The sequence below is a fragment of the Physella acuta genome, unplaced genomic scaffold, assembly GCF_028476545.2.
Source record: "Physella acuta isolate Inbredline_101_S28 unplaced genomic scaffold, ASM2847654v3 ptg001250l, whole genome shotgun sequence".
NCBI classification, from domain to species: Eukaryota; Metazoa; Mollusca; class Gastropoda; family Physidae; genus Physella; species Physella acuta.
In genome coordinates, this window is record NW_026732766.1 from 50,731 (window position 1) to 63,326 (window position 12,596).

At 31.4% G+C, this 12,596-nt stretch overlaps 1 protein-coding gene and 1 long non-coding RNA gene across 2 annotated transcripts in view; both read left to right on the forward strand.

The window, feature by feature from the left end:
* LOC131957615 (uncharacterized) overlaps window positions 1-12,596 on the forward strand; it is a 46,597-nt gene that overhangs the window by 26,499 nt on the left and 7,502 nt on the right. The window contains exons 4-8 of the mRNA XM_059322349.1: window positions 3,810-3,914; window positions 4,298-4,791; window positions 4,949-5,050; window positions 5,882-5,936; window positions 10,828-11,117. Coding sequence (XP_059178332.1) covers window positions 3,810-3,914; window positions 4,298-4,791; window positions 4,949-5,050; window positions 5,882-5,936; window positions 10,828-11,117 — 1,046 coding nt within the window. The remainder of the gene's footprint in view (window positions 1-3,809; window positions 3,915-4,297; window positions 4,792-4,948; window positions 5,051-5,881; window positions 5,937-10,827; window positions 11,118-12,596) is intronic.
* Window positions 2,461-3,542, forward strand: LOC131957605 (uncharacterized). The gene is made up of 3 exons (XR_009389112.1): window positions 2,461-2,535; window positions 2,867-2,965; window positions 3,437-3,542. It is a non-coding gene; the product is annotated as an uncharacterized LOC131957605 (long non-coding RNA).

Consider the following 12,596-nt stretch of genomic DNA (forward strand, 5'->3'; position numbering starts at 1 on the left):
GTATCATGGAAAACAATTGTTCTGACTTTTATTGTTTTACTCTCCCTGGCCACTCCAGTTGACTTCAAGGATGGGTTGAGGCCAGTTTTTGAAAATATTTGAATTGATAAAATAATTCTAAACGGCTTTTTAACAGCTTATATTCGATACAAAAATATAAAAATGATTGAAATCGATGATTCCCTTTAATTTTTACAAATGTAAAATTTTAGAAAGACTTTTCAAAAATTTAGTATGTTTACGTAGATTTTTCATGACTATTATGTCAATGTCGCTCAGCTGTTTACAGTTTTAAAATAATTTGTTTAGAGAGTTTGTCCCTTCTGGTTGTTGGTTTTTCCTCTCTTTTTCCTTCACCAAGACGTTATCTAAATGGTCGTCTTCCATTGAGTGTTGTGTACTGGCTGACCTACTCTAATGTTTTCTGTTAGTGGAGTGGGTAGAAGTTAGATTTTCCGTAGAATTATCAGTTGTGTGCTGATTGTCTAGCTAATGTTTTAATTAAATAGCCCCATAAATTCGTATTTACAGTCCAGCTTTTGGTTGAGTGATATTTTTGGTCAAGTAATATTCTCTGTCGTGTGTATCTTTGAAGGTGGCTTTTGGTAAAGATAGTCAGCAGTTTTTCAAGGTTTGGTAACATTCGTGTACTAGTCTTCCATGTCTAGATGCTATTTTCAATTTTAAGCTTTTCGTTGTTTTTAATGGGTCTTTTTGTATTTGTAATTTTGTCGGGTCCTGCGTCTTTTAATGTCGTTGTAAATTGTACCTGTCTTTGATTTGGTTGAAGGTGTCCTCATTTCAAACAACTATCGTTCCTAATCAGTGAAACGTAATGATTTTAAAGTGAAAATCAACATATTTATTTATTTACATCTTATCACAAACAGAACTCCTCAAATAGTTGCAACGTATATTATATACAGAAAAACTTACGTGTGTAACAACGCTCCCCAATCAAACGTTGTAAAAATATAATGCTTTTGAACATTTATAATCTCCATGTTGCCTTTGAAATTAAATAAGGAAGGGCACCAATAATAAAACCCAGACAAATACAATTTTAAAGAAAAAATAAAATTTAGAAACTTAAACATAATTTTAAGCTCAAAAATTACATAACTGGCAAAATGTGGCATTAAAGTTTAAAATTAAATCATTTTTTGTGTTAAGATAATATACATTCTATTCTTTACTTTATTAACTTCTTAATATCTTTTATCAACGTACTTTAACAAAATTCATTGCAGTGCTCTCTACTTACACTTCTGATAACTAAAAACGTTTAACAGTATGGTGTTTTGATTTAAATTTGACTAAAAAATAAAAATAATTGAAAATGAGAGTACATAAGTGTTTTTTCTGTTCGTCTCTTATGTATCCAGGCCACGAAATACATTTTGTAGATATTTAGATTTTGTCATTCAAAGTGTCATAAGGCGTTCCAGAAGAAACGCAACCCACGCAAGGCTCGCTGGACTAAAGCATTCAGGAAGGCTGCTGGCTGGACTAAAGCATTCAGGAAGGCTGCTGGAAATTAACTTACAGTTGGTGCATCTTTAGAGTTTGAAAAGAGGAGAAATGAACCTGTAAAACACAATAAAGAATTATGGCAGATTACAGTGAAAGCAATGAAAAGAATTGAAGAAATTAGGACAACATGACAAAATCATTCCATGGCTAATAGATTAAAAAAAAGGAAAAGAGCTAAGAAGAGAAGCAGACAGAAGGGAAATGGAAAAAATATACATCTTATCAAGTCACCTGCAACTGTCCTCAAACAGAGAAAACAGATGATGCAAGTGGTCATGGAACGGGATGTGGAGGAGATGGAGTCAAATTAAAGACATTAGTTGAGACTCTGACCAAAATTACAAGAACACTGGAACATCAACAGCTTACAATCTGTTCGGCAACACCAGTGATCGTGGAACACTTGGGATTGAAATAAAACGCCTTCAATTAAAAAAAAAAAAATGAGCAAACTACATATGGCACAAATGCGCTAAAAACATGAATATCCTTACACATAGCATACGATGGACACAGACTCTGCAAGTTAAAAACAGTATCAATGACTTTATAACAAAGTGAAACAAATGAAATTCATTATTGATTAGACTGAATATAACTCTTTGTTATTTAAATAGTAGTATGAGAAAGATACCCGTGGACTCAGCAGCAATCTAAAAGTTTGACTCAGAGGCAATGTAAAGGTTTCACTTTCATTTCTTATTCATGTTTAGTCAATTCAAGATGTGTCATACACAAGATGAATTAAAATATGACTCTTAATAAAACATTTAGCAAAAATATAATGTGGTTTGTTTTACTGTGTGTATATAATTTAATAACAAAAATATCAATTAGTAAACACTTAAAGATTCCAAATTTTAATTCCTCAAAGTGAATGAAACAATTCAGAGAAATTGGATTTTCCCGATATTATTTTTCAGTGTTAAGAGGAAAAGAAGATAGGCCATTTTGTTTCATGTATCGAAAACAAAATTTTAAATAATTTTAAATAATTTTAAGGTATTATTGATTTAGATCTAAATATAAATTATGACTGCAATGTGTGTTTGAATGTAGTTTACAAACATTTTAACAGTAGTAGTCTAAATAATATAAATATAGTTTCAAAGTAAAGTGTAGCCATTTTAAAAGTTAGGCTATGCATGCAATAATAATAAACTAGAATTACTTTAGTACTCACAAGTTGTTTTCCAATTTAGTTTTAAATTTTATCATTTAAAACACAAGTCTAACACATTATATTTCATAATCTGTTAAAGGAAACATCTGACTAAGAAATTAAATAGACTAAAATGTATCATCAAAGTAAAAAAAAATATGTATTTTGCAGATGTATCAACATTTAAAGAAACATTTGGCTGGTCAACTTGAACTATTGGATGAGTCAAATGTTTATCTACAGAGTAGCATCAGTGATTTTGTACAGCAGGTGAATTATGATGGTTTTATTTGCATTGGTGTGCATTTTTAATGACATACCTCACTTGTATTTTAAAATAATAATATGTTATAAAATATATTTTTATTTATTTACAATATAATTTTTGCTCTATATTATAAAGTATTAAATAAAATCATCTACATGTCATGTAAATTTTTTTTATAAAACTTATTGTATATAACATATTCCTTAGATTCATCTACATAGTCATTGGATAAAGACATGTATTATGTTAAACACTGAATGATCATCTGCAGATCATATTTATTTTATTTGAAACACACACTTTACCCCATTAGATTTATCTACATAGTCTGTGGGAAAAAAACCCTTTAAATGTAACTTGTTTAACACAATCATTTTAGCATAAAAGACCATCATTAGTTCTACAATATTTACATTGTTCAAGATTAAACCAAACTAATCAATCACTTTAATACACTTTTCTTACATGTCAAGATTAAGATCAGAGCCACTACTGACTCCAATAAAGATGTGAAAGATGCTATTGCTATGGTAACAGCTGCTCAAAGTACTTTGCATGAACTCACATATATATTTACAGGTATCATCATCATTTTATAAAACTTATTTTGATATAAGCATATTGTTGTTTCTTAACAATCATTAAAAATTATGCTTGTAAAATAAACTTTACTGAAAAAAGTCCTTTAGTTTTAAAATATTTAAATATTATCAGTGTAAATGATGTATGAAATATCCATATTATAATTAAAACTTGCCACTGTACATACAACTGACACATTTCTGACAAGTCCTTGATTTAGGTTGATTTTAACTGCTGTGCATCATGTTTATATCTTGTTGACAGAATCCACAAAGCTGTACCCTCCCACTGTGATAACAGGAGAAAAGACAACACCAGAAAGTTTGCAACCAACAGATAGCGGATTAATTTCTAAAGACTTATTATCTGGTACATTTAATTATACTCCCTAAAATGTAAATTACTGAACAACTCACAAGAATAGCCAATCATAAGAAAAGTATAGCCCCAATCAATAATGACAAGAAGTATAATAAAAAGAAAATTTAAAATAATTCATCAAAATAGATAGCACTTTAATAGCATTGTATGAAAAAACATGAATTGTAATATTTTCATGTCATTCTATTTCATCTAATATATTAAATGAATACTAGAAATAGTATAAAGCATGATTTTTTTACCTAAGTATTTAATTAACTCTACATTTCTTGTATCTAAAGTATTTATATTAACATTACTCTTATATGCTAAATATAAGTTATATTTTTGTTCAGTCACCTATTACTACATTTTAATATTTTACCTAACAGATGAATACAATTCAGAAATATCTAGAAGACTAAAGGATATTGAAACAGCTTTATCATCCCTTCAAGACACAAAACAAAAGACTGAAGATGACATAGACGAGATAAAACAATGGAGAGACAATTTTACGACAGAACAAAGTGACATGGGGATAAACATTGAAAAGTTGTCAAAGAAACATAAACAAAATTTTAAAAACATTAGGAAAGAAATAAAAGAACAAGATAACAAAACAGAGAAGCTTTGTGAAGAAATGGAAAGTTTAAAAGAAAAAGAATCAATATCTAATAAAATGTTAGAGAAAATGTCCATAGATTTGATAGATTACAAAAGCAATTTAGACAATATTAATAAAGAGATACAGGTTCAGAGAGATCAAAAAGAAAATGTATCACAAGAAATTAGGAGCCATTCAGATTTGATATCTGCAATACAAGAAGATGGAAAGAAAAACATTTTACATACAACTAAATTGTGTGAAAATATACTATCTAAGGTAATAATTATAAAAGTTGTAGTAAGCTGATTAATTTTTATCAGAAAACTTTTAATTAAATTATTTTATATAACTCAATTTAAGTTCATTTTGACATACACTTTGTTTAATATGAATTTCTTTTATATGCATTACTAACAATTATTTTATTCAACAGCACACTGTTATATGTAACCTTCTACAACAAAGATTGATGCCTATTGACAAAATGATTCAAACTTTTAATAGACATTTTGAGACTAAGGAGAGAAAAGTGAAGGTAAAATAACTGTATAGATCGTTTTTATACATATTTTAATATTTTCCTTAAATACTATACACTATATTGTATTTATATATGCTATACTATATCAGAATATTATATAACTATTTAATAGTAAAATAGTTGATGTTTTGTCATGTCATCTTTTTAGTGCCTCTAAGAATTTTTTAATTATGACTTTACTTACTCCTCTTTACTTCTTGTGAAGCAAATGGCCTCAACCATAACCTTCCATTTTGTTCTTTCCCACACTGTTGTTTTTGCAACCTCCCAAGACCCCTTCTATCGTCAGTTCTTCAAGAAGACTCTGCATCCAGGTCTATGTGGGCGTCCTCACATTCATTTTCCCTGTTGTTCAAATTTAGCACATGGCTTGTCAGATTAGTTCTTAATATACCATCCATACAAGTAAAAATGGAAATGTATAGTTATGCCACTTTTAATTTGTATGTACAGAAGACTGGGGGGTATTTATACACCTGACTTTGTTTTTAATCTTAAAAAAAATGAATTAATAAAACAAAAATAAAAAATGCTGAAGTTATAGTTAAAAAAAAACCTAAAGTGAAAAATGTGCAAAAACAGTATTTAACATTGTACTGAATTCAAATAAGAAATTTAAAACAAGAAGATCAGATTAAACTAACAAGAATGATTATTATGAATTATAAATGTGATGTATAAATCCCACTTGAAACTTGCAGACTGAATTTTTCATGTACACTCTAGTAAATTGTTAAGCTTCTTGAAGTAACATTTGTCTTCTGAGATCGACAGTTTATAATAGGGAATAAATAAGTTATTTATTAGTTATTGTTCTATTCTTAGATTGAAACTCAGGAAAAAGATGTATTAACCTGGTCAACGGATTATCAGACATTTAGTAAGTAAAATAATGTCGGGTAATTTATGCATGATAATTATAAATACACAGCTAAAGTTTTTTCATCAAATGAAAATTTATTGCATTATATAGGCACTGTACTTTTTTGATAAAAGGATTTTATTTTTACTAATGCTTACATAAGAAATTAATTTAAACTATGCTCTTTAACAAATTCATTATCTATATAAATATTTTTAAAAAAATTCCTCATGAAAGTGTAAATAAAACATTATAATTCATCATGACCATTAATTCGAATTCATTGTTTCTCAAAATAATTTAATATAAACCTATTTTGTTTATAATGATTATAAATAAATGGCGTGTGTGTATTATCTGATTGTTATTATTGGAATCAGTGGCGTAGCTAGGATTTTAAAGCCTCTATGCAAAAATTATCAATGGGCCCATTCGTCACCCGTTAGGCTACAACTCAGTTAAAAATGGGCAGCGATTGCTACCAGTGTTTCTTTCAGACTTTTTTTTTATGTACTGCACCGTAATGTAAAATATCTTGCGTCACAAGGCCATGGTGCAGCCCACATCCGATAACACCATTTAATCTAGACACCATGACAAAAAAATGTTACATGTACTGTCATAACTATGTTTTATCCAGTTAAAATACTAAAAGATTAAGAAGAGAGGGGTGACAGCCCACCGAAAATACTAAATTTTTGGGGAGAGGAAGTGGGGGCGGAGGGGGGGGGGGGGGGGACTTACATCTTCAGTAAACTTTCAGGGGGACAACCTACCTTGTGACCACTAACCCAGCACAATTTTAAAAAATTGTGTCTCAATTTATTTAGATTTGATTTCTTTTTCAAGCTTTTAAGTTTGCAAAATTATTAATGAGGTTCTTGGGATATATTTTAGCTGGCGAAGTTACTGACCCAAAAGGCATATTTACAATTGGTTTTATAATATCATTATAATATGCAAATAATCAGATTCCATCATAGACAGCAAACTCTCCATTATCACCATCGAATGTTAAAGAAGTTTCATACGGAACTGGCATACCCGTCCGCATTGTTGCAACCTAGTCGTACAAATAAGGGAGACAGAAGGGAGATGCAGGTTTTTGGTTGGTGATGGGGGGGGGGGGGGTGTTGGGAGTTTCCCACGCAGTTGCGGCTTTTAGCGAAACGTGAAAATATACGGGTGCTGGATGTCGTATCTCACATTTAAATTTTATAGGCTGATTCACTGCATTGCTTACTAAAACTGCGGCAACGCTTGTGGTCTTATTAATACGGGGTAGTCCCTTATCGACTCCACCTCCCCCCACACACACTCAGCAACTGTGGTGTTATTAATACGAGTGGGCCCTGTACGCCTGTTGTGTTATTAATACGGGGTGGGCCCTTTTCGACGCCACCCCTAACCACATTCAGCGCCTTTGATGTTATTAATATGGGTGGGCCCTATTCGTCACCACCCCCCCCCCCCCCCCCACACACACTGAATGCCACTGCCTGTACACTAAGAAAGGACTTGGGGCCTTTTATGAAATTTTAATCATTTCTACAGTAAAAATAAAAAAAAAAACTTGATTTCCATTTTAAAAAAAATATTTATATGAAATAAATATTAAAATTTATTAACTTTTTACTTTCTCGTATATACGAAGTATAGAGAAAGTATTGTAATCGTGCAAAAAAAAATCGAGATTTTTACAAATCTCGACGTTTTACACCTCACTGATACGGAAAAACATAATTTTGCAATCTTGTCCGTATGTCTGTGTGTCTGTGTGTGTGTGTGTGTGTCTGTGTGTGTGTAAAAACGATAACTTGAGTACTGTTACAGCTAGGTTGATGAAATTTCATATATAAGTATTTTATCAAAATCGTAGATCCGTATCAACTTTTGAGCGATTTCCGATAACCGAAAGTGGTACTTTTTCTACTTTGAATTTTTCAAAAGCATATTTCAGATAGATAAATGAAATTTCACATGTAAGTAAAAGATCTAATTCTCTACCTTCTGTCAAATTTTGAGTCATTTTCGTTGACGGGAAGTACTAATTTACGCTATTTCCGATTTCTCAAAAACGCATCTAAATTTATAAAGTACTAATAATATTGCGCACCATTATGAACATCTTTATTCAGCGTTCGCTTGGTGCGCAAAACTTTTTTCTATGAGATTCTATTCTATTTTAAAAAGTTTAATTATTTAAAATGGATTAAAAATCATAACTAGATCTATATCCCGAGTTCCCATCCCCTGTTGTTTTATATAAGAATATTCGAGAAAGTTTAGGGGAGATCACTCCCGGTTTATTTAAAGAAGGAAAAGGGCCCCTTAGTGCCTTGGGCCCTACGCCTTGCTTACTCTAGCTTTACGGTAGCTACGTCACTGAATGGAATTATTTTCTCCTTCATCCTATACCAGAAATGTAATGATCGTTACAGTGGGAGACTTTTTTGGTTACTTGAGAAAGGGAAACAACCCACCTAACATAAAAACAAAAAAAAACAAGAAAATTGTAGCCAATAGCTAGAGAGTGATAGCTTAAATGTAGTCTTTTGTTTTTGGGCGAGTCCTACACTGCTATTGCGTGTCTTGGACATCAACCGTCAAAACATTGTTGTTGCTTTTTAAATTAACAAACAATTAGTCCATAATGTATGGTTTAGTTCTTGTGTGGTTTACGGGCATTCAATAAACATATGTACAACTTACTGTTTACTTGGAAAATATATTGTTTTTGAATGTGTTTTTTTATAAATCTAAGCAAAAATAATTCGTGGCTTGATTCGGCGGAATAATAATTTGTGATAGTTTATAAATTAAGTCAATTGGGCATAATTTGTGTAATTTGTTTAACCCATATTATCCCAAGGTCACAAATTTTTATAATTTTTTGATATGGTTTAGCTTTTGGGCACTGAATGAAGGAATGACTATGGCTTTTTTTTTAAATCATTAAATCAATACTTTTTTAAATATCGATTTTTTAAAAACGTCCCATAAATGGGACGCTAGCAACGAACAACCCCATGTACATTTATTGAAAAATAAAATCATTTTTCACGAAATATGGCTAATCACGCGAAAATTAACCTGTATACTGATTTTTTATATTGTTAGACCAATGACTACATTGTTTAGGACAGCTAAAAATATTGATAATGATCAATTGGGTTAGCCATACCATGGTCTAAAATGTAGAAATTATGTTCAAAAGTCTAGTTTTCTTTCAATCTAGCGTCCATCAAAGTGAACAACACTTGGAAATAAGTAAAGCTGTGACTAGTACATCTAATTATACACACATGATCACAAAAATTGTTATTATTCATCGAAACTGTAATATAATTAAATATAAATGATTGATTTTTTGGGGGGCGTACTTAAAATTTTCAGGGGTGGGGACTTAAATTTCAGGGGAAAGGGTGGACATTGGTAAAAGCATGTTTTCTATATAAATTCCATTTTGTTCTGTGGGCAGAGCCCACCCCCCCCCCCTCCTCCGAAATGATGCCAGAAAGAAACTCTGCCCTCAGTGAATTTGCAAAAGATGATCCGGTCCAGTCCCAGATGTCATCCAGCCATCTTCTCTTTTGTTACCCTCGCTATTCCCCCCCCCCCTCACAGGCGTACATTAGGACATTAGACATCTTATTTCTAGGGCACGGATCCGTCTCTGGGGGCTTGTATTGAGTGTTCATGACTCTCATCCATGTATGCACTTCACTATGCGAACAGCTCCCAATCTAACACCAGGAATCTCCTTAAAAAGTTAACAAAGTAAAACTGGTATCGGGAACCTTTGGGGGGGGGGAATATTATTGGGGCATGACAACTGTACACAGCTAATTCACATTTCTGCTATATGTAGCTTAAGCTATCTTATATGAAGAGAGTTAACCAACCCCCATGATTGAATCATTTCACCTAAATCATGGCCATTGTTATTATTCTGGTTTGTTATAATTTTAATATCACGCGCTTATAAATTTACAGCAATACTAAATTAGTTTGTATTCAATGCTATTAAATACTTCAGTAAGTGTAATTTTGAAAACTTAAAAATAAAATGTAAGTTTTTGAATATTTGCAATTTTTTAATACAATAATATATAATAAAATATAGCTCAAGGTCATAATTAAATATCTATAAATACCACTTAACACCCCAAAGTCAACAGTTAACAAAGTCAACAATTGTTTCACCATAAATAACCATTTGACATAAATATTTGCATCTGTATTTCTCGCTAGTGTCCAATAAATGTGACGTTTGTGTAACAATCTGCATAAATATAGGTCAAGGTCATAGTTAAATATCTATAAATACTACTTAACACCCCAAAGTCAGCAGTTAACAAAGTCAGCAATTGTTTCACCATAAATAACCATTTAACATAAACATTTGCATCTGTATTTCTCGCTAGTGTCCAATAAATGTGACGTTTGTGTAGCAATCTACATGGGGCCATTCGTTGCTAGCGTCCCACTCATGGGACGCTTGTTGTACACTTGATATAACGAAGTAGTAAAAGAAAATTGTTATTCTTAAATTTTTATCAGATAGAAATATGGTACTGCTACAAGTTTCTAATGTATTTTGCACTTAAAATGTTAATATTTTAGAAGAAATGCATTTTCCTGTGCGCATGTTTTCTTTTTCCGCCATTTTGACAAGTCCTGCTAAGCCGGCACTATAACATTTTTCTAAATTAATTTTTTTCACAAAACACACAAATTCAATAGTCTAGCCATTTTCAAATAAAATATAACCTAATTTGTATTTTAACTAGTTTTTAATAAATTTTAGCAATTTTTTTTACAAGCGTCCCATAAGTGGGACGCTAGCAGAATATGGGTTAATAAAGAGTAAAGAACAAAATGGTTGATTTTTATTTTATATTTGCAGCCAATCAAGAAGTAAAACATTCTACACTTGGATTTATTGCTTCACAAGGGCGCTGGGATGGGACATACCGTAAAGGACACCCAGTTATTACATTCAGTGATGTAGAACATAACGTAGGAAACCATTTTGATCCAAAGACTGGAGAGTTTACCGCCCCTGTTGATGGCCTGTATAAAGCAAGTCTTAGAATAAAACAAACAGGAGATCGTGCTGTACAAGGTTGTGTTGGGCACAAATCTGGTGGTGTGGAGTCATGGCTCAGTGTTGTTTGGACACAAGAAAAATCTCTTGTCGGTTCAATAAAATTTGAAGTTCAGATGAAAACTGGAGATGTCTTATTTTCATCAACTGCCTGTAAGGATTGTGAATGTACACATTTTTCTTGTTCCCTATTTGCAGTCTAATTTTTACACATAACATACATTTAAAAACAAAAACCAATATTATTTTTCAATATCAAAAAGTTTTGCAATAATTTGCAGGTATAATATTGACTAAAATCTGAAAATATTAGCCATGGATGAGAAAATGAGTATATTTATTAATCTTCATTACAAGCGACATTGGACTTATTTTCTCTCATAAAGATCTAACGTTATATGCAATGTATTAAAAATAATCTTACACATGCACTTAACAAAATAAAACATATTAAACTTTTACTGTTTGCCTTTACTTATTATTGAAACAATAACATTATAAATTTGAGCAGAAAATAAAGCTATCTTTTAAACAAATACTGATGTTGTAGACGACTGTATTATTGTGTTTCGAGTGAATTATGTAACACAGTTGAATACCTGGCGAACGGTAGTGAATGCGTGAACGATCTATCATTGTATTTTAGCTTTTCTCGGATATCGTTCACTGACTGGAGTGAGAGAATGAAGGTTTTATAAGCGCGGGTAAATGTGGTATTCAGCAGCCACCATAGACCAATATCGGACGTGAATGTGTCCGAGAACTGTGCGAATGTTGGTGTGATCAGATTTATTTTTCAACTACATGCTGCAAAGCAGACCGCAGTTTGTTCTGTAACATTTTATATCATTGTTTATATAATAATATTACACTGTTCCTAAAATGATATTCTTCTCATGTAAATAAAGTTAACAATCTGTACTAACTAGAGATAAATTCCATATAATCATGGACCCACAACCCCAGGTGGGTTTAAACAATAAATGCATTCCATGACAGATGTGTTATGGAATAGCGTTCAAGACAAGTCAATTACGTTCTTTTTTTAAATATGTTCGTTTTTAATTTCACTATTTACTGTCAAATCTTTAGCCCAAAATTCTTCAAATTCGCCGATTTCTACATAGCAAACCTAGATTAGGTAGTGTAATATTTTCACGATTTTGTCTTACTCATGGAACATCACTATAAGATAGCTCAAATATTTTCTACACATAGACGTGAGATACTTCCACTATTACAATTGTTGATACTAAATATTTAGTCATATTTCCCCAAACAAGAGTAACAACTGCCTTTCAATTTTTGCCGATGTGTTTTGTTGTCGTCAGAATGTTTGTAAAAAAATATTTTATCTCTTATTTCTATCAACCTTTTTCGGTATAGTATTGTGAGTTATCGCCTAATCAAAGGTCAGAATTTTGTTGTCTACTTTGATTTGTTTTCCAATGCCGGTTTCAACAACTCTAATGCAGGTCTTGGTAATACTAAATGGTTCTGTCTCTTTAGTGTTTTGTTATTACGGTAACAATATTTTCCTTCATAATAATTGGCTTATTTCGTCTGTA